General features: G+C 42.9%; 1 protein-coding gene across 2 annotated transcripts; it reads left to right on the top strand.

Annotated features, from left to right (window-relative positions):
- Nucleotides 1-549: 549 nt before the first annotated feature.
- On the top strand, nt 550-21,592 carry LOC130261019 (Na(+)/citrate cotransporter-like). Of its 2 annotated transcripts, XM_056506876.1 has the most exons (15): nt 550-614; nt 1,008-1,459; nt 3,471-3,571; nt 4,689-4,796; nt 7,241-7,369; nt 8,102-8,238; nt 8,657-8,871; nt 10,172-10,343; nt 11,474-11,596; nt 12,107-12,319; nt 13,079-13,200; nt 13,469-13,584; nt 14,729-14,890; nt 15,880-16,017; nt 16,791-21,592. In XM_056506876.1, the coding sequence occupies exons 4-15, from the start codon at nt 4,692-4,694 to the stop codon at nt 16,914-16,916; spliced, it is 1,758 nt and encodes a 585-aa protein (XP_056362851.1). In that variant the 5' UTR covers nt 550-614; nt 1,008-1,459; nt 3,471-3,571; nt 4,689-4,691; the 3' UTR covers nt 16,917-21,592. The 2 variants fall into 2 exon arrangements, with proteins under 2 accessions (XP_056362851.1, XP_056362852.1); XM_056506877.1 differs by lacking the exon at nt 4,689-4,796 and having other exon boundaries at nt 586-1,459.
- Nucleotides 21,593-21,633: the final 41 nt, after the last annotated feature.

The raw sequence follows: 21,633 nt of genomic DNA, 5'->3' as shown, positions 1-21,633 counted from the left end.
ATGGTTGTGCCAGTATTCGGCCCCACAAACCCACCTTTGCCTCCCTGGGGCAATGCTGCTTCCCTTGGACTAAAGCTGCAGCTTGTGGGAGGAGTTTCCCCTCCATCTGCACCCGGAGAAACTCAGCATCAGTCCCCAGGCACATGGGCTGCTCAGCCGTGCCCAGCAGATGGCCGGGCCTCACTGGTTCCCCAGTGACCCTTGGAGCACTTTGGGGTGTCCAGTACATCCAGGTGAAATCTCCAAGCTGCGTTACCAGCACTGCCTTTCCTCCCTGGGGACACTGCTGTGATTGGGATGGACCGACAGCACACAGGCCCCAGAAACAGCACGTCCTGTCTCCTCCTGGACTCCAGCAAGGCATCTTTAAATAGGAAACTTCAGAAGATACATAAATTAGAGAGAAAAATGAACAGAACTTTGTGTTTTCAATGCTAAGAAGATTCAAGACTTTCTGAAGGAAGTTTGAGCATTTGTGTACCTGCTGCTACAACTGATCCCTTATAGCTGTATGGTGCAAGAGGTGTCTCTGATGTGACAGACCCTACCTAGTGTGGAACATTGGGATACAGGAGATGCAGAGAAAATATTAACTGACCTTCTTAGTCTGTCAGGTAGGGTCACTAATATTAATTCTTTCTCTTTGCAGGGGTGTCAGAAAGACACCCAATTTGTTAGTCTTTGCACAATGTATCACAAAGCCATAGACAACAGATATTTCTCAGAAATTGGTGTGGCTCATTTCCCATCTAAACAAGCTCCTTCTATCCCCCTGCTTTTCTCTGGGAAAAATTAAAGAAGACGAAAAAAGAAACGCAGTAAGCCATTATTTATATCTGGGAATAATGAATGTTTATCTGGATTTTGTAACACAAATTATGTAATGAAGCAGAGAAAAGGCTTTTGAACAAATATGTTAATGAGATGGCAGCTAAGGGAGAGGTTACAGAGCTGCCAATTCTGAAATTTTAAACGTGATTTTCTTTTGGATCTTTTTTCTTTTGTAGTCTTTAGCCTGCACAGTGTTTGAATGGACTTTAGGGCACAAACGATATGGGAAACACCAATTTTAGGTCAAGAAAGACTGACCAGCAACATAGACTGATTGAGAAAACCCCACTGACTCAAAATTCATAATGAGGGCTTTTATGTAGAAAGTTGTTGGGCACAGGGATTGTGCCGAAAGGACTGTTCATTCAGAGTCTCGAGAGCTTTTCTTGGAAAAACATCAGATGCTCCTCTGGGAACTTAGTTGAAAGCTACTCCTGAAGCAGGACTGTGGACTGGCAGTAACTGGGAAGGACCGATTGGAGGGAAAATGGAGAGCAATGAAGGAGTGGTTTTCTCTGAATGCTGGTAATAACTCTTTCTATTTAAATTCTGTGTAAACCTTCCAGTGCATAACATTACCATACAAGAGCTCTTCTAGGCATCTTTTGAAGGCAAGAATCACATAAAGGTAAGTTCTGAGCTGGTTATTTTTTAAATGTGATTTTCAAAAGGCCAAATAGAAAGCATTATTTTTCTGCTAAGTCCTAGAATGTCTCAGGGTCAGTTGTTTTAATTTTTGTTTCTCAGAGTCAAATATGATACGACTTGCAGTCCTTGTTTAATTTTATTTTGTTAAAAACTTTTGTACCTCTGGCTGTTGCATGGAGCTTGCAACATGAAACTTTAAAAAGAATGTGAGGAGTTTTTGTCTCGAGAGAGGGTGGCAGTTATCTAGGTCAAATGGACTGCTTTAGAACAAGCAAACTGTACTTGTGTGCTTGGGCAGCATTTGAATTAGAGGCAGAAAATATGTCTATCTGTAATTAAATGAACCAGCTGTTGCCTGTAAAGCCACCTTTTTACAGACAATTCCTATCCTGCTATAACTGGAGGAACTGGGATGATTGCCTTGTAGAGAGTACAATATATAGAAAAGAAAAGAATATAGAGCAGAAAAGCAGCTTCTCTCTAGAAAATCTTTATTTTACAATTTTTCCACCTGGACTGACCCTGGAATTCCTACTTTCTAAGTGGGATTGATTTTCAGTCCTTTTCTCTACCAAATAATACAGGTCAGGCTTTCTTTACTAGTCTTCAGCAGTGTCCCACTTCTGACTGCAACTCTTAGCCATGGTTCACACCATTGACTCTGGTATCTGCAGTATAAAAGAGATGATTGCAAGATTCTGCATGTGGTTTGACAATGCTGTCCAGGTCATCCATGCATTTGCTGCCTTGAAAGGTGCGGCTGTTCCTGCCACAGCTGTTCCTTGCCCAGCCGTAACTAGCCCAGTCTCTTGAGCTGGCTCTAGTGCTCACTAAATACTCCATTGAACCTATTCAGCTCACTATCAGCAGAAAAATGTTCTACTTTCTTTGTCAAGTTAAATCAAATGAACCCCAGAGCCACCAGCTGAGAAACGTTGCGAAGGCCAGGGAAGGTTGGCGGCAGTGAGCCCCAAGATGAGCTTGGCTCTCTTACTCAAACCCTTGATTCTTGACATGCTTCAAAATACCTGTGTTTATAAGGGCAGCAGGACAGGAAATGGGAGAAGTGGTATCTTGCAACCAGGAAAAGGGATTTCAAGTACAAGAGACCTGATTCAGCTTCTGGTTCCACCTCATGTCATCAGCTATGCCTATGCCTCTTTGTAAAACAAAAATTTGAGTTCCTTTGAAAACTGATTTGAAACTTAGTACCAAGAAGAACAAGAATAGCACATTATTCAACAGCAGGCTATCACAATTTGGCCCAAAGGATGCTACAGTCTTCTGCTTCTAAATGATGTCTGCAACCAAGAGCTAATTTTACCCACTGCTTCTAAAGCAGTATTTAAAGCCATTGCTCTCTGCTATGTTCAGAGCCATAGTGACTGGAGGAAAGGATTCCTTTTTCTTGAAGGTGTGCAATTAGCATGAGCTGAATTTCAAGCTGTGGGAGGTTTTTGATTGAATGCTCTTTGGACCACCTAAAACTCCTCCTGGATGTTTTGCAAGTGCTTTGGCTCTCTGTAGCTCCCTTCTATCCAGCTGTCAGACCAGTTCTGTAAAGCAAGTAGCCAAAACTTTGTCTGTCTTCTCCTTGGCACAGTGAAAAGGAAGCTTATCAAATGATATGGGGGCAAGTTTCCACACAATAAGGGAATATTGATTCCCTTTCCTGTATTGACAAAAACAAAGGACTGAGCCATGAATTAGCTAATTTAATTGCCCATGGAGTCCCATGTCTCATCCCCAGGTACAGCAAACAAGTCTGTCTCCTTTCACAAGATTAGTCCATCTAAAGGTATCAGTACATTTTTTTGTCTTTATTTTGTTTTTTCTTTATTCTTTTTTCTTTTCTTTGCATCTTATTGAAACAAGATAACAAATTGTATGTGCACTGGTCTGTCAGAGTTAACCTTAGAACAACTCCTTTAGAGTTAACTATTTGCATTTTCTTATTTAAGTGCTTCTAGTCCTTTTTCTTTTTTGACTAGGAACCATTTTTTCATTGGAGACAGGCCACAGGAATTCAAGTTTTGGCCGATTCCCCACTTTCTGCTAGACTTTGCACTGGTGTGAAGTTTCCTCTGTGTTGGTAAGTTACCCAGAGGGACTGCTCCTAAAGGTTTGAAGATTTGGAATTTGTCCAGATCCGGTTGACTACTGATTTTCTTAGTGGGCATTCACTGCTTTTATAAATGAAAAGTAACATTGGAGTGTCTTGTTTTGAACTTCTGTCGCTTAAGTTCCTCTGGTCAGCGGAGGACAAAGAGTAGTTATGGCTTCCTCATTACAATGGAATCTGAAATTCTTTATTTCTGTGAGTAAGTGCTTGGTAAGGCTGTATTAAGAGACTGCAGGATCAAATTGTTGAGATATGATTTATGCTAACTTCAATTTCAGGTGGCTGTTGCCATCCCAGAAGCAAAACCTAAAATACCAAAAATTTGTTTGTCCTCTGTGTAGTTGCCCCTTTCTGCCCTCTCGGCCGTGCTGGCCACCATCAGTACCAGTCCCTTTGGATTCCGAGGCTGCGGTGTTGGCGAAGTTACTGAATTCAACAGTATTAAAAATAACCTTTTAGGTTAACCTTCCTGGGTTATTTTTAACCCAGATCCAGAGGCACAATGCCTCTCAAAATAATAGTAAAACACAGCCATGCGTGCCTGCACAGACCTTTGTTTTGGGGAGACGCGCACTGTGGCTTTAACTCTCCATTTCCCCGAAGGAGCTCAGTCCTTCCCCTCCACGGTGTGAATGAGCGAGGGATGGTGGTTCCTTGGCACACCAGCAGCTGCCGAGAGCTCAGCTCCCGAGAGGAGTCGCGTCGGCACCCGGGTCCCTGCGTGCGGTGGGCGCGGCGAGCCTGTGCTGCTGGCACCTTCCTGCGGGCTCTGAGCGCGGAGAGCTCAGTGCTGAAAGCACTGTCCGGACTGGCGTGCGAGCTGGTGCACAGCCCCCGAGCCGCTCTCCTCGGCACCGGGGGGCCGCAGGGGAGGGGGTGTCCCGGGGCCGGAGCGGGGCCGGGGCGCCCCGAGAGCCCCGTTCGCCGCCGGTGCTCCCGGGGCGGACCCGGCGAGGCGGGCGGGACGTGTCGCCCGCGGCCGGGTCCCTCCCGTCGGGTCCCTCCCGTCGGGTCCCTCCCGCCCCGTACTTAAGGCGGCGGCGGCGGGCGCTGCTCCCGGTCGCGCCCTGACCGTGTCACCCCACAGAGCATGGCCCCGACGCGCCTGCGGCCCCTGCTGAGGTACCGCTCCTTCGCCGTCCTCTTCTTCACGCCGCTGCTGCTGCTGCCGCTGCCGCTCGCTGTGCCCACGCGGGTAAGTGACGGCGGGGCTCCTGCGGGAGCGGAGCCGGGCTCCTGCCGTGCTGCCCCCAGGTCAGCCCAGGTCACCCCAGCTCCTGCCGTGCTGCCCCCAGGTCAGCCCAGGTCACCCCGGCTCCTGCCCTGCTGCCCCCAGGTCAGCCCAGGTCACCCCGGCTCCTGCCCTGCTGCCCCCAGGTCAGCCCCACTCCGCCTGGCTCCTGCTCCCGGTGGCTCCCAGCACCCAGCCCATCGTGCCAGCTAGATGCAGTTCATGCTGGGCCAAGACAAACCCAGCTTGGCTGGCCGGTCTGAATTGTCCTGCATGATGTCGTAGCGATTGCAGTGTGCTGAAGGGCAGGAGTGTGTCCCCCAGCTCTCTGCTGAGGCTTTGCTGCTCCCAGCGTGTTGCTTGGTGACATTCTCCATCCTGATGCAGTCAGCGTTGTGCTGTATGAATTGGTCAGGATTTCAAATGCCTTATCCTCCATCCATCCAATTAATCCATCTTATCCCAGGGATGGCGATGGCACAACTCCTTTGCATTCAGTGGAGTTACACCAGCATAAAATTGGAATAATCCAGGGAAGTTTGGGCTTTAATGCCTTGTAGCCTTCTTGACCAAGTGTGAAAGCTCAGTTCACACTATTTTAGCCTGTGGAGCTTTGGAGGCTGTTCTAATGCTAAAAACAGTCTTTCTTCTGAGCAACTTGTATTGCTCAGTCTGTTTTAAAGTACAGGAAAATTTTACCTGTGTTTGTAAACCAAATTGCCAACCCTTCTGATTTACCTGTGTAAGTTGTATCAGCCTGGCCTTTCAGTTGAATGGTGGTGCTTCATATAAGGAGGAATTCTTGACTAGTTAACCTCTACTTTGGTTAAAACTAGGAAAGATAATTTCCAAAAAAATTAAGTATGTCTTCAGTTTGCCATTATTTGTAGGCATATTGTGTCACTAATCTAACCTAAAAAATTACAATATTTCACAATGGGAAAGCAATATTTCTGCCAGTGACTGGTTTTTAATCTTTCAGCCAGGAGTCAGGTCACTGTGTTTTGTGTCAACTGTACAGAAACACCAAAGAGACATTCTGTGACTATTCCCATAAATCTCTGATAGATATAAGTAGAAGTACAAATATATATTTAATTCCAAATCTTTGGTTGTTTGAATTGGCCACAGTTGTTGGAGTTAATTTATAAGCATGGTTGTATTTCTGAACTTCATATAAATTATTTACTCTCTACAAAGCCAGTGTTTTGAATTTTATTCATTTAGAATTGTTTATTTGTTTTTTCATACTAGCAACAGATTAACCATAGTCAGTTCTAGCCCTGCATTGTTGCAGTACAGCATGAATTGTATCATGAGCTGACCCTATATGTATAAAGGGAAAAGACTTCAACAAGATCTGCCTGATATCTTCTGATCTCTGAAGAATTTTTCTTTTCAAAACTTGTGCTGTAAATAATCTGGAAACTTGAGGGGAAAAATGCAAATTACTTACAAAAGGCGTTTTCTGGTTCTTAAACTTCTCAAAAAAATTAAGGAATACACAGCCATACTTACTAATATCACCTGATGTCAGTTTTTAAGTATCACTGTCACAGCATTTATTTTAGCAATAAAGTCACATTTGTTGTATTACAGTAAAATCCTATAAACACATGCCCTAAATAGAAGCAAATACTGAACTACAGAACACTGACTTCAGCTTTCAAACAGTTCACTGTTAGCTAATGAATGCTTGCTTCTTCTGACAATTTTTAGAGTACAAACCACGGAAGGCTGGGATTCAGAAATGACTGATCAACAGCCCTAAAAGACAGGTTGCAACAATTCTAAACTAGGGAATCCCCTTAGCAGGTAGGGACAGTATGATTTGGGAAAGTAGTTTAATACCTAAAATGTGCTTAGTCACAAAAAAAAACAAACAAAAAGAATAAAAATAGTAAAAAAGATAAAATATAAAAGAGTTTTACCTTAGGAGTTACTTTAAAAAGCAAAGAACTCAACTGTGTTACTGGACATACATCAAAGACTTGTGAATTTCAGGCAAGCTAATCATCCACACTTGGAAATTTGGCCATCCATTAAAAAAATTAACTCTGTATTGCTGTTCTTGGCTCCTTGATGTAAAATCTGCTGACCTCAACCACCAATAGGTGCCTGCGCCCTGCAAACTGTGCACTTACCTAGTGGTGGAAGATCTGTTTTTCTCACAGAATTTATTTTGTATGGGTGGACAAAGCAAACACTATGGTCTTCTTGGTCAGAAAGATCTTTTTATACAAGTGACTTCAGAACAGGATTGAAAAGCACAAGTTTAAGTCCTCATTCATCATAACTTGTTAAGGTACAGTCAGGGAGTGTGTAAGCCTCTTGTAAGCGCTACCAATGTGTTTCTTATCTTTAAAAACAGTTTCTAATGCTTAAATGTGTCTTCTATTATGTTGCAGGAGGCAAAATGTGGGTATCTTATCATCGTCATGGCTGTGTACTGGTGCACTGAAGTGATCCCCCTGGCTGTCACCTCCCTCATGCCAGTAGTGTTTTTCCCTCTGCTTGGAGTTCGGAGCGCTAAAGCAGTAAGGAACTCGTGCAGTCCAGGTCTGATACAGAGAAATCCAGTGCTCTGATCCCCCATCAGTGTTTAGCCAACAAGTCTGTATTAGTGATCAGGGTTCTTACATGGGAAGATGCTGAACTACATTTGCCCACACTGTTAAGAGTGGGGGGCCTGAGGTGGTAGAGGGGAGGGTCTGTTTTGGGCATGGATCCTACTGGAGAGCATCCCACGGTGCCAGCAGTCTGTGTGCTCCCAGTCTGTGAGAAAGCAGTGCTGACAGTCTTCTGGGAGATCTCAAAATGCATGGGACAAGCTTCTGAAAGGATGGATAGTATGGTGGTGGCAGGTGTGCTGTGTGCTCCCCAGGTCTCATCCTGGGCACAAGGCTGCATTCAGGTTCTCTACTGCCCAACAAGCTGGTAAACACAGGTGTGGATGGTGAAGGTGCTGAGAAAGCCCTTTTGGAGCTCAATATTTCCAGCACCTTCCATACTCTGAGCCCCCAATTGTGTTTTAGGAAACCAGTATCATTTTGCACAAAGATGCACAAAGAGCTCCTGCAGTTCCAGTTACAGTCAGCATTACACAGGATGTCAAGTGTTCAGGAAACTGCAGGGAGCTCTCAGGCAGCGGCTGCCTCTTGTTCCACTGTTGGCTGGGGCCTGGTCCAATCCATGGATTTGAGAGGGTGATAGGCAATTGTACTCGTGAAGCAAGTATTTTGGCCTGACTTACCTTCTCTGTCTTTCAGGTGTGCTTGCAGTACCTAAATAACACAAACATGCTCTTCTTTGGAGGGCTGATTGTTGCAATTTCTGTTGAGCATTGGTGTCTTCACAAAAGGATTGCGCTGAAGGTCCTTCTGTGTCTTGGGGTGCAGCCTGCACTGTAAGAGTATTACATTTTTTTTCTTACCTTTTGTCAGTTTAGCAGAGCCCTAGGGATGATATTTAGCAGTCAGCAGAGAAAGGATCCTTCAAGAGCCAATTTAGCTGTATTTGTGAGTTTCCAGAAATGAAGTCTAGCAACAGGAACAGTTTATTTGTCCTTTATCCAAAACTAGCATCTGACTACATTTTAGAGGCTTGCCATTGGGGACAAAATTATAACAGACTGAATAATGCACTGGGATTCCTTCAGTGAAGGTGTCAGAGCTGTCCTAGAAGATAGTCTGGCCCTGCTCTGTACTAGTGGATGCTGCATACATCCCTGCCTGGGCTTTGCTCTCCAAATTACAGTGACTGCAAAGCCTAGTAGCATCTGTTCACTTTCTTCCTCTCTCTTCTGCATCTTTCTTTCTTTTCAGCCTCATGCTGGGATTTATGATAGTCACTGCCTTCCTGTCTATGTGGATAAGCAACACAGCCACCACTGCCATGATGGTTCCCATTGTCCAGGCTGTTCTGGAGCAGCTGGACAGCACAGAGTATGACATGACTGTGTTGGAGCAAGAAGCTGAGCAAGCAAATGCAACGATTGAGCTGGAGGAAAAGAGCACATCAGTGTCCACTGCAGCCAATGGTAAGGGCCTGCTCACCATTAAGCTGATGCTGCTGGGCTTGCTACACTCAGCTCCCCAACCTGACAGTGCTGTGTACCCTTCCAAGGAACGAGGAGGGTAACCTGACTGAAATCCCTTAAATACATGTCATTTAGGTTTTACAAAATAGCTTTCCATTTTGATGGCTGCCATTTTGTATGCTAGTGCTAGATCACAGACAGGTTGTTATGTTCTTTCCTTTAAGCTGGAGTCATCCTCCCACAGTCTCCCTAGACTTAAATGCCTGTTTAGGGAAGTGAAGAGCATATCCTGTGGGAAATAGCCATCCAAACCCCCAGCATCCCACTTTATAAACCTTGTGATTATCAGTGGGGATTCAGTTTCTAGGCCATGTAGGAATGTTTGAAAAAATTATGTGAACAAATCCATTTTGGTTCTAGGGTAATAAATGCCTCTTTATTGACCAGATTGTATGTGGAGTTGAGGAGAACAAGGAGGACTACTTTAAAAGCCACATGGAAAAGAGGAACTGGTGTAATTTTACTCACAGTAGACAAACTGTTCTTGTGTGTCATCTTACCCTGATGCTTGATTCCTCAAGGTCCTCTGCCAATATTGTGGTTCTACAATAGGTTTCACTTCATTTGAAATATGTGCACAAACTCAGACCCTCTCATTTCACTGTTCTGCTGTGGTGTTACAGAGGGCTATATTATTAAATATGATTACAGATCAGATTCCAAGTGTAGTGAAGATAGTAAGAGTGTGCAAAAAATACCCTTTGATATTGTTGAGTTGGTTGTAATTGCCATGAAGTCTTTCTCCTGCTCCATTAGTCCAGTCAGACTTGAAGATTAGATTGTTAACCTCAGAGAACAAAGGACACAGCAGTAAAGTTTCATGGTTATTGTAAACTGACATAATGCCAAGAAAGGATTTGGGTTTCAGTGGTTTTGGGTTTTTTTCTGCCTATATTAATATCTGTTAAAGCTAGTTGGGTTCTCACTGTGGAATTGGAATGGTTCCAGTGACTGCAGTATTTGGCTGGTGGTAAGCCTCTCTGTGAAACAAGACATTACTGGTGAGGAGCTGTGGCACTGATGTGGGCAACAGCGTCCTTGGATCATGTAAACCCAGACTGTCAGCCTCTTTCTTCAGTTCCTCATTAACATTAGTCTGAAGTACTTAGGGACATATCTGTGGGTTTTTAAATTAAAATAAATGGCACATGCAAACTGGAAGCACTAAGTCTACAGACCTTATCCTGAACTCTCTGCCTTTCCAGCTTTACCTGAGGCAAATAATTTTCTTTCCGTCTAGTTGGTAGCAATGAACAAGTCCCTGATGACCCCAGATCTGCTGAGGAAAGGAAAAAGTGGAAGCATATATGCAAGGGAATGACACTTTGTGTATGCTATGCTGCCAGCATTGGAGGAACTGCAACACTTACTGGAACAGGACCAAATGTGGTACTAAAAGGCCAGATGAATCAGTAAGTAATTTTTACTGCTGCTTTTAGTTACTGTCATACTGTTTGTGTGACCAGTTGACTGGTCTTAGATGACAATTTCAGTTGTGAACTTCAAGCAATAAGTTGAGGAACTGAGACTGAGAAATGTGTATGAAGTGTTGGGCCTCATTTTTTTTTGCTTCAGCATCTTTTAAAAGGAAGCTATGTGATGGAGTTAAGGTCTTCTGAGAAAATTGGAAATACTTGCTGACAATCAACATGCAAGTGGTTGATTATGAGATATTGGTTCTTCTGTGTCCTCTTTTTCAACTGAAATGCAGCACATCAGAAGAGGAACTGCAGTAAAGAGCACCCGAAGAATGTAGATTAACTCTGCCCATAAGCACACTGAAGAGAGCTAGAAGGAGCTTGGCCCCTCCTGTAACACTGTTCCTCCATGCTGTGCTGTGGAACTGAGCAGTTGTGTTGTTCTCTCATTGCTAAACTGAGTTTGGGAACTGATCTAGATGGAGGCCAACCTGCAATGGAAATTCTCCAACATTGCTTCCTTGTGTTGGGAGTACTTCAGCCTCAGCTGCTACATTGTCTGTGGGCTTTAACACCCAGCTGGAAGTTTGCCGTTGATATTTTTCCGCCGATCATTATTGGCAAACACAGAGAAGAACAAAAATTGCCTTTCTTAAAACACTGTCTTCATTCTTTCAAGCCAACTAGCAACTTTTTCATCTGTTGAAGGCAGCAGAAGTACAGGTATTAATTTCAGGAAAGACATTTCTTGCTCTCTTATTAGAATGAATTGGGAGGAAGAAAAGATATCCTGTCTTGAGATAAATGAGCAGGCATGTTGGAAGTGAAAGGTATCTAGAATGGATGGCAGAACTTTCAGCCACACTTGTCTGACTGAGACCTAAAGTATCAACGTAAGCTCCTATATGCATCAAAGTAAAACACAGGGAAAACTGACAACCATTTAAGTTCTGCTCTGAAATCAGACTGCCTTCCCCCGTGACTTAAGTTAGGCTGTGGATGTTACCTATGATTACTTGTAATGTTGTCCTAGATTTACATGCAGAATTGTCACTAGCACATATTAAAGGGAGAGTAGATTACTAAATGTTTTGACATTCATACAGAAAGTAATTTATTTGCAGGATATACCCCGACAATAATGATATTGTGAATTTTGCTTCCTGGTTTGGATTTGCATTCCCAAACATGATCCTGATGTTGGTGCTAGCTTGGTTTTGGTTGCAGTGCTCCTTCATGGGACTCAAGTGAGTATTTATCTACACCATATTGTGTAAACCCCTCAGCTTACTGAGACATCTGGCTAAAACAAACACAATGACAAGTTATTAATTTCATAGCAGAGAGCAGGTCTGGAAACGTTTTGTGTTCATGGGAGGTACATGAAGACAAAAGCCTTCTCATTCTTAATCTTCAGACAGAATTGTCTTTTTATTTTTCAGTCTCTCAGCTGTGAATTTTAGCCCTAGGAGAGCTGGCATAGCTGGTTTGCAGCCATTGATTCAAACCAAACTTTTTCATCCCAGGTTGCTCTAAATTGCCATCCTTTGATAGACCCTGTTCTTCTGTGAGAGCTGGTAAAAGCTCATCCCCAAAAAACACTTTGGCACTGTTGTAATTTCTTTATTTATGGCCTCTGCTGTTGTCTGTGTCTCTGTGTCTGTCTCCAGGAGTGACAGCTTCAGAGTGATGAGAATGTTAAATCCCTCTAATATGTTCATACTTAGAGTATTTTGTTTCTCCATTTTTTCTCAAAGCTTAAAAAAAAGCTGGGGCTGCAGGACAGAGAAAGGTCCCAAAGAAAAAGCTGCGTTCAATGTGCTGAAGGAAGAAATGAAGAAGTTAGGCCCTGTCTCTTATGCTGAATTAAATGTCCTCCTCTTGTTCGTATTGCTGGTGTTCTTGTGGTTTACCAGAAACCCAGGCTTTGTAAAAGGCTGGGCCTCCAGGCTTTTCCCAGGAGGAGAAAAGTAAGTTTTAGGGTTTTTTTCCATCTTTTACTCTCTTGGTTATTAATCAGATTCCCTCACTCGTACATTCCACTTTGAATGTGGTTCATTAATTCCAGCTTTTCCTGACTTCACATGGCTGCTGGGCTTGATCCAATGGCTTGTGCATGACACTACCAATCATCTATGATTTGACAGTTTGTACTGTAGTGAAAAGGCTGGAGACTGAGACATGGAGCAAGCTGAACCTCCTAAAAGAAAATTCTGTAATGCTGGTCTCAGTCACACTGACATACACCTTGGTATTTTGTTTGTATGAGCTCCAATCAGTTGCAGTGATATTTGAATATTTGCTAATATCATCATTATCAGCCTTAAAACTCACTGGAAAATTGATTTTGTGCTTTGAATGGCTTCTTTGCATAGTGTTCGTGCACGGCACGTTAGGAACATAACGCACATGTTGGGACTGTCATTCAGGGCATTTCTTTAGATGTCTGTCTTTGAGATACAACTACTGCATCTTGGCTTCAGCACCGCGAAGGAGCCCTGCTCCTGGAGGGATGAGTTGTCATCCAGGACTCTGGTTATTAGTGTGTATTGTAGCTTGTTTCTTTTATTATTGTGTTCATATTAGGGGGGCCTCAGACATGAGCTATGACCCATTTTGCTCAAGCCCCAAATGAGATGGCAAAGATCAGTGACTAGAATGCTGGAATGCAGCCCTTTTCTAGGAGAAAGGTGTCCATTTTCTAACCTGTATTCTCTTTTCTTCATTAGGTTTATCACTGATGCTGTTCCTGCTATGTTTGTTTCCCTGTTACTGTTTATCCTTCCTGCTGAAAAGCCCAAATTCACTGGCTGGAATCCAGAGAAGTCTGACTCTGAACAGACTGAAGAAGGTATTTAAAAGAGGGATTGTAGTACTATGAAACAGCTAACCCACTCAGCTAACAAAGCAGAAACATGCACTGGATTTGCCTGCAGTTCTTTAGAGCAGCTCACCTGGCTCCTTGGTTGGGCAGGGCTGGGCACAGTCCATGTGTGTGTTACCCTTACCCTGTGCACATTTCTCAGTACTGTGCATCTGCCCACCGGTATCTTACAGAACAGGAGACAGAGTGTCTTCGCTCTCCTAAAACTTGTTCTACTTTTCATTTCTCACTTCAGATATAAAGCCATTTTTATCAGCCCCGCTGCTAGAATGGAATGTGGTTCAGAGGAAGATGCCCTGGAGCATTGTGCTGCTGCTGGGAGGAGGTTTTGCTTTGGCTGATGCAAGCGCAGTATGTCCTGACATCTGTTTTTCTCTGACTCGAAGGCGAACTTCCCTGGTTTGTTATCTAGTCCTGTATTACTGGGCATGCACCCAAAGCCAAACCCAGTAGTAAAGTTCAGATCTGGAGGGAGATCTAAATTAGGAAAAACCAAGGAGAGGTGAATACTTGTGAGTTTTTCTAGGAATTTTTGTCCTCTGACCAAGTTTCTTTAATTTGTCTTACCTCTTGGAGACTGCTGAGTAGGTTGGGATCTTCACTGTCTGAACAGTCCAGAGAAGCATCCTTTCTTACTTCTGTTATCATCCCAATCTCAGCCCTGGCTAGAAAAGTAGAAATATAGATACCATTTGTCAGAGTTTCAGAACCATTTGAGGTTTGTTTAAAGGTGATATATCTTCAGACTTAAAGCAAAACCACTGCTGAAGTGGTCAGAAAGAAAATCCTGGCTTGCTGCTGTGTTCATAAATTCACAGAAAAGACAGCTAAATTCCCCAAACAGGAAGGAATACTGAGGTGAACCAAATTGTTTCCTTCATCACTGCTAAGATGCATCTAAATCAAATCAAGCGATAGCTATCAGTAGTACCATACTTTGAGGAAAGTCATGTTCACATAAAAGTGTTGTGGCTAATTAGGTTTAAACTGCGGGGCAAATTAAAGCTCTGGGCCTTACATTCATCTACATACATCACCCATAAATTATTATAGCTCCAGAGCATTAAAAACGATCAAGTCAGAGATTTTGTAACCTGTTTGTATCAACTACTGACTGAGCATTCATACAGAATAACCTTCAGAAACCTTAGAAAAATGTGCCAAGAAGCTTCTGGGCCATATGTTAAGTATTTGCAATGGCCTCGGAAAAAATTTCTTGTTTAGCAAGAAAATCATAATTTTGTGACCTTTGTGTGAGCAAGTATTTGGTTTTCAGAAGAATCAGAAAAGTGGGATTCGGTGTTATGTCTAATTGGCAAGGTATATCTTTTAGTTTTTGTGACAGATCATTGAACTTTCCTGGATGGTGTTTGTATCATTCAGGACTCCTTTAGCATTATTTGACAGGAATGTTGCCCATAACATGGCTTCCCTGTTTGTGGGTCAGGGGTTCTAAACCTCAAACTGAAACACTTTTTTTTTTTTTTTCTTGCAGAACTCTGGGCTTTCGGCTTGGCTGGGTAGTCAGATGACTCCATTAGGATCTATCCCACCATGGGCCATTGCATCAGTGGTCTCCCTTATTATAGCTGTCTTCACTGAATGCACCAGTAACGTGGCCACAGCCACGCTCTTCCTGCCTGTCTTTGCCTCCCTGGTAAGATTGCTTCTGTCCTGTTACCCTGTCAGCTGGAGGATCGGAGTTAAGCTGGGGTGGCAAAGCAATATTATATTTATTGTCTTGGATGTTGCTCCACTGCACTTAGAAGGCAGCTAGGTCCTTCTGTAAGGTGTGTGCCTTGGCCCTGGAGAAAGTGAGGTGGCCGTCACTTTTTTCAATACAGACCAGCAAACATCAGTTACTTCTGGTCATTTTGAACCATCAACTTAGAATTGGGAAAACACACACACACAAAACCCAAAGCAAAACAAAATCCAGCACTTTCTGATGATGCCTTCAGGTTATTCATCTTCACATTTTGTGCTAAAGTACTACAAATGGTAGGCCTGATTATTAGAAATGTGTAATTTCTCATGGGAACCCAGAACAATTTTAAAACCTAGGGAGGAAAACCTGATAAGTTTATCTGCCTTTTCTGAGCAGAATCAAAACTGTGGCATAAAGAGAAAAATAGGTTACTTTGATCTTTAATTAGGAAAGGACAAGCACTTTATTCTAGACTATTTCATCAAAGCAAAATTACCCTAGTCAAGGTACTGAGCTATTAATGACTTAAATTGCCACTTAAGTTTTGCATCCCACAGAGTTTATGTAAAGTCTAAGAATGTCACTCCACATGCCTAGTAATTATAATCCCATTCCTGTGTTCCCTGGAAAAAGGGTGGTCCAAGGTCAAAGAAAAGATTGTTGGATATATTTGACCAGAAATCTAAATTATACCATAGAGCAAAACAGACAACATGAAAGAATCAAGCCATGTTTTTAAGTATCATGGGACAGGAAACAAGAGCAAGTTATCTTTAAGCACATGAGGATTTCAGAATAAAATGTTTGTGAATTATTTTGGTGATGTTATACAAGGAAACAAAATAAGCCTATGTATCTCAGTGGTCTGGGGTAGATTGATCCTTTGTTTCTCTTCTCAAATACCCCCCCAGAGTGATATTCTCTCCATTTCATTGCAGGCTACATCTCTCAGGATTCACCCTTTGTACGTTATGCTGCCTGCTACCCTCAGTGCTTCATTTGCCTTCATGCTGCCTGTTGCAACTCCCCCAAATGCAATAGTGTTCTCTTACGGCCGCATCCGTGTTCTGGATATGGTAAGATAATTGCCTTCTCTCCTGTCTGAAATTCTCCATTGCTTTCTTCCTGAAAGATGGTGAGAATTTAATTTTCTTTGCAGAGTATTTCCAAAGTACCAGGAAGCTCTTATGGGCTGTAGCTACCACCCTATGCCCCTCTCTTCTGCAGTGTTAGTACTGTGATAAAAATTTGCATCTCTGAAGTAACAGTACTTCTCTCGCAGGCTTTGACAGACATACAGACTGACCCAAATGAAATTAAAAACTGGCAAGTCATAAACCCCTGGAACCTGAAGGGTTAAAATGCCCTGCAGTGCTCTGGGGTTTTGGCAAGTGTCTAAAGCCTTGTCTCCACTGGAGCTGAAAGCAGAAGGTAGCAATCAGTAGCCCTTGGCTCTGGTTCTCTGATTTTCTGCCAGACCACACAGGGCAGGTTCTGGGCGGAACACACAAACATTACTGGTTTTCTAACTGGGTACTTGAAGAGGGCATAAGCTGTTCTCTAACTAGTAAGAATGACTTGTTACACATGCCTTAAAGCTCCTAGACTGGTTATATACATAGCAAAGTGCTCAAAGACTTTGCACGGTGTGTTCCCTGGTGAATCCACTAAGCAAGAGCAGGAGGCAGCGAGGCAATGGCAGTTTCTGTGGTTTATTTGACCATCTTTCTTGTGTATGTACAAGTAGGCCTTGCTGCAGTTTGCTGTGCTGGTGTTTGGGTGTTGCTGGTTTGGACTTGCTGTGCTGATGTTTGGTTATTGTTGTTGGCTTGGATTTTTTTCCTCACAGGTTAAATGTGGAATAGTGATGAACATCATTGGAGTCCTCAGTGTCACACTGGCCATCAACACATGGGGAAGACCTATGTTTCAGCTGGACACATTCCCAACCTGGGCAAACATCACATCAGAATAGTGAGCTGTGAAGAATTCATGTGTTAAACAAGGAAAGTACCCTTAGTACTCCCTATTGCTTAATGTCCTGTATAGAGTGTCATTACCCTTCAGATCCAGTGTTGGGTCTTTGCTCCCTTCCAGCAGTCACACATCAGTTCAGGTTTGAAACAACTCCAGTTGTGCTGGAGTCAAAAGTGTTTGCAGTTATACAGCCTCAGGTGTCAGGATCATGAGTATGATCAAGTGATCTGTTGTACCTCCAATCAGGGTCAAGAATTAGGATTTTACAGTGGAAAGATCTGTGGATATGACCTGGGATTTGCTCCCAGACTTGCTGTGTATCCCCATGCAAATCAGTTAATTTCTTTTTGCCTATTTCCTCTCCTAAATAAGATGTTATGGAACCTATCTGCCTTACCAAGGTATTATGAGGACATAAGGGTCAAATTTTCCACCTCATGATAATGGATGCAAGGTATTAAGTTATAGAATCATAGAATTCTGTATAGAAGATCTGGCATGTAGCATAGTATTGTGTAGGATATTCAGTAGTTATATTATTAATGTTAATTTTCTTTATGAAACTGGAAAAATACATTTTTATCCAGAAGTGAGGGAAATATTTATCCACCAAATGACGAGGTGCTTTTTTTGAGCAGAAAACTGCTTCAATAATTGATTTCTGTGCCTTTATCTTTTGTGCTCTTTCATGGTGCTAAGCACCATAAACTGCTGAATGTTGTTCCCAAGTGCCACCAGTGGCTCTCTGTCTGCCCAGCTGGCTGCATGTGGTGCAGTCTCACCCTTCTTCCAGGGAATGGGAGCATGTGGATAAACACTTCCACTTGCAGAGTCTATCTAGGGAAGAGGCCAGTTCTAGTGCCAAGAATTGGCTTCTTGCTCACAGATATTTGTCACCACCTGAAACTTATCACTGTATTTTTTTGAAACCAAGAACAGTTGAGCACCTTCTGTCCTTTGGCAGTCACCCCTTAGTGCTGATTTGCCTCTCCAGGTATCTAAATGCATTTGAGAAAGGGACTTTCTCTGCTTTCTAATGGACTTCACACTGTAAAAACATGGGGTTTTGCCAGATACATGGTGCTTGCTCTGCTCTGTCTGACAAGTAAGATATAGGGGAGCTTGCATGGGTAGATGATACTGAGCTTGGCTGTCTCAGTTCATGCTGACCAAAACTCCTCTAAAACCAGTTCCAGCTAAAAGCTGTAGGACAGACACTTCACTATCCTGTATGCAGAAAAGAATGTTCTGAAAGCTTCTTGAAGGGGAGAAATTGCCCTCACCTCAGCTAGGGAAGCTCTTCACTCTGTTGCTGGACAAGAAGGAAGCAAATGCTGTTGTCATCACGAGTCACACAGGGTGATTCGTGGTCAGGAGTGCTGGGCCAGAGGAAGTGTGCATGTGGGGTAGCAGTGTTTGGTTTATTGTAACTGTGTCACCTCTCTGTACTGTTAATAGCAGTTACTTTTTGAGACACTTCTATCACACCCTGTGATTCATTCATATTTCATTTAAATGGGTGGGTTGCATGATTACAGAGCCTGGCAAGTAAAAACTTTCTAGAACTCCTGTGTAACATCGTGGACCACTTGTTTCTGCATTAGCTTCCACTGTAGCACAGTGTTGGCCCAGTAAGGTCCAGGAAGGTGCACACTGTAGTGAATAATGCAAAGCACACATCTGGATACCACTCTTTAGGGTCTCCAGACCTGAATATCAGTGGTTTCTCTTTTTCATCAGCTAAGTGATAACTCCAGTTTGCATCCCTGAAGATCCTCAGGTGGGACCAAATCAGGTAGCATACCCTGTGAACTGTCCCATTCATTTCAGAATAGAGGATTATAAGAATCTAAGAAACACAAGCAGTTTTTAAGAATTAATGTTATACAAACTTTCCAGTATAAGAGGCACAAATGGGCTTTTCTTCAGCATTCCAGTGCCCTGAGTAAATACACGTTTCTTACAGTGGACAATGCAAGGACAATTGCTTTGTGATTAGATCTGGTTTATAGCCCCTTCAGCTGCAGGACAAGTACCATGATAGAAACTTATTGGGCATGGCATTTGTTTTGTTGCTCAAAGGATTGTTGTTTTAATTGTGATGATCCTACAGTAGTGGCATAAAAGAATCCCTTTGCCCCCCACTTTAAAACATGCACCCCCAGCACCCACAGAGAAGATGGAAGGATCCTCAGTGTGGGCTTTGTCAGGGTGGGTTATTCAGCCACCCTGAGTGAGCAAACAGTTCCCATTTTACCATATGAGGGCAGAGTGTGGTTTCTTGTGGTCAGGAGTCTGTCAGCTGGCCAGCTGGCAGCACAGCTGCCAGTGCCACTTCTAAGGAGCTGAATTAATGCTTTCTTATTTTCTGCCCACTCTCCATGAATCCTTGGCTTTTCCTTTCTCCACTCAAAATATCAATTTACCAAAATACCAAGTTGCTAATGCTGTTTCTGCAAATATTGAGTGTCCCAAACCTGCAGTGATGTGATCTGGGCTGCTGTTGTACAGGGTTCCTGCTTGGTCCTGTACCAGTCTGCAAACTGGTTTCCACAGTGCACTCGTGCTTGGGAACGGTCTCACAATCGTGAATGAGTTCATAAATGACCAAGCTACATGAAAATGTACAAAGGGAGAACAAAGGTATTTCCTGCCCATGTGTTGAACATCTAGATCTGTGGAATAGAGAAGAAAAAACCTTTCAGTATTCTCTGTCTGATCAGAAGAAGTCCCCAAGCTGAAGAGTGGTTTGGATTTGTTGGTGTCATCCACTGAGTTCTGTGCAGCGGGTCGTGCATTCCATCTGAGTTCTGATCTCACTTGAACTCAGTCTTTGGCTTATTCAGACTTTGTTTTCCAGCTTAAGTGTGTTGCCACTTGAAATATCAATAATCTGGTTGTAGCCAAACCCAGCATTTGCTGACAAAGTTGGACTTGGACCCGTGGTGAAAATTAGCCCAGAAAGAGACCTAGATCCCTGAGTCAGTCCTAGCCAAAATGCAGCAGTGGTTCCTTAACATACCACTTCTTCCTTTTTAGTAATGATATACCTTATATATGTTTCTATGTACTTCACATCTTTTTTTTCCCCCCAAGTGTCTGTGCTAAATATGTGAAGAAGTGGGTGGTAATGAATCCTGAGCCCTTGGGTCATGTGACAGAGTTTTCACAATGTTTTCCAGTGTGGGTGAATAAATGTGTGACTTTGACAAGTCTGATCAATCTCTTTGTGCCATTGAGAGGTTTTCAACACTTTTGTACCTTGCACCACAAGGGCAGCAGTCTGCTGCAAGAGACTTGTTGGGCTCAGCATTTGTCTGCATGGTTTGATGGCAGGGTGCTGATTATCCTCTGCCCAGAACCATCCCAGTGGCAGCTCTTCAGTGCCAGATCAGACCTTCTGATACCCTTTATGTATCTTTGCTGGCCCCTGTGTGAAGCATCTGTGGCACAGAGACGCTTGCCATGCCCTGCAGACTCCTCTGCATGGCAGAGAAATTCTGAGGGAAGTACAGCCCTTACCATTGGGAGCACAGAGAAAAGGCAGGTTTGCCACGCTGCCCTGAGCTGATTGGGAACTGCTTAATGCAACGTTTGGTAGTGATTTAAAAATAGAGCTGACTACACTGAAACTATTTTTGCCCACTTAGGCTTTTCTGGAGCATTTAGTCAATAGTTGCCCATTCATTATGGTATAAATCTAGATTTCCATTTACTGTAGGTTCTGGCCATAAGAAAGAGACTGTTTCTTCTGTCAGAGAAATGATGTTATCCTTCCCCAATTTACTTCAGTGCTTTATTTACCCACACAAAATTATTTCCCAGTCTCATTTGGCACATAGCCCTTCAATGAGTTTTCATAAGTTGTTTCAGGCCAGAGTGTGAGCCTCAATACAATGTTCAGAAAGCATTTTTAATAGACAAACCATTTTCCTGAAAGAACCGAATGTTCCAAACGATAAATCTAATTTATTGTAGTTTCCTTTGTGAGCTGTTTGTTCTTTGAGAACAATAACTTGGGTTGGGTCTTCGCAAATGTTTTAGAAAGCCAGCTGAAGATCAAATTTCCACCAGAAACAAAGTTAATACGATCTTTCAATTAAGGAATGATTATTCTGGAGGAAGTTTCTGTTTTACTTCAATGTTTTGCCTTGGCTATACAGTCAGAAATCAGAACCATAGGAGCTTATATTGCTCCTGTCAAATGGCTGACTTCAATTCATCTGCTGTCTAGGTGTCCTAATAGAAGCCTCACATATTTTTAACCAACTTATTAATGAAAAACATAAAATGCTTCTGTTTCATGACATTTAACCTTGAATTTATCTTTGAATTCTAGTGTTTGTCTGAAGCTGGAGGAGTTCCACAGTGACAGAAGTACATGTGCCAGTGCCTTCAATAAACCAGTCATTTTACACAATTTCATCCAATTTGCAGCATCCTTCAATGGTGTTCAGCATCTGCAGACAAAGTGGTTCCACCATGACTCTTATTGGCAGCCTTCTGAAATGCACATTACCTACCAGTTTCTTGACCTCAAAAAAGAGAACTTAGTGAAGAGTTAAGCCTTTAATTAAATATGTTCTGACAATTGTTTTAGTCACTGAAAACTATGATCTTGTTTCTATTGAATTACAATTACAGCATTGGAATAAAAAAATTGCAGACTTTGTGCTTGTTTGTTATAAATATAACATAATGCATACTATACTCTG

This window comes from Oenanthe melanoleuca, chromosome 19, assembly GCF_029582105.1.
Source record: "Oenanthe melanoleuca isolate GR-GAL-2019-014 chromosome 19, OMel1.0, whole genome shotgun sequence".
In the NCBI taxonomy this organism is placed as follows: domain Eukaryota; kingdom Metazoa; phylum Chordata; class Aves; order Passeriformes; family Muscicapidae; genus Oenanthe; species Oenanthe melanoleuca.
Note: the sequence above shows the minus strand (reverse complement) of the source record. Positions and strands in the feature narration are given on the sequence as shown.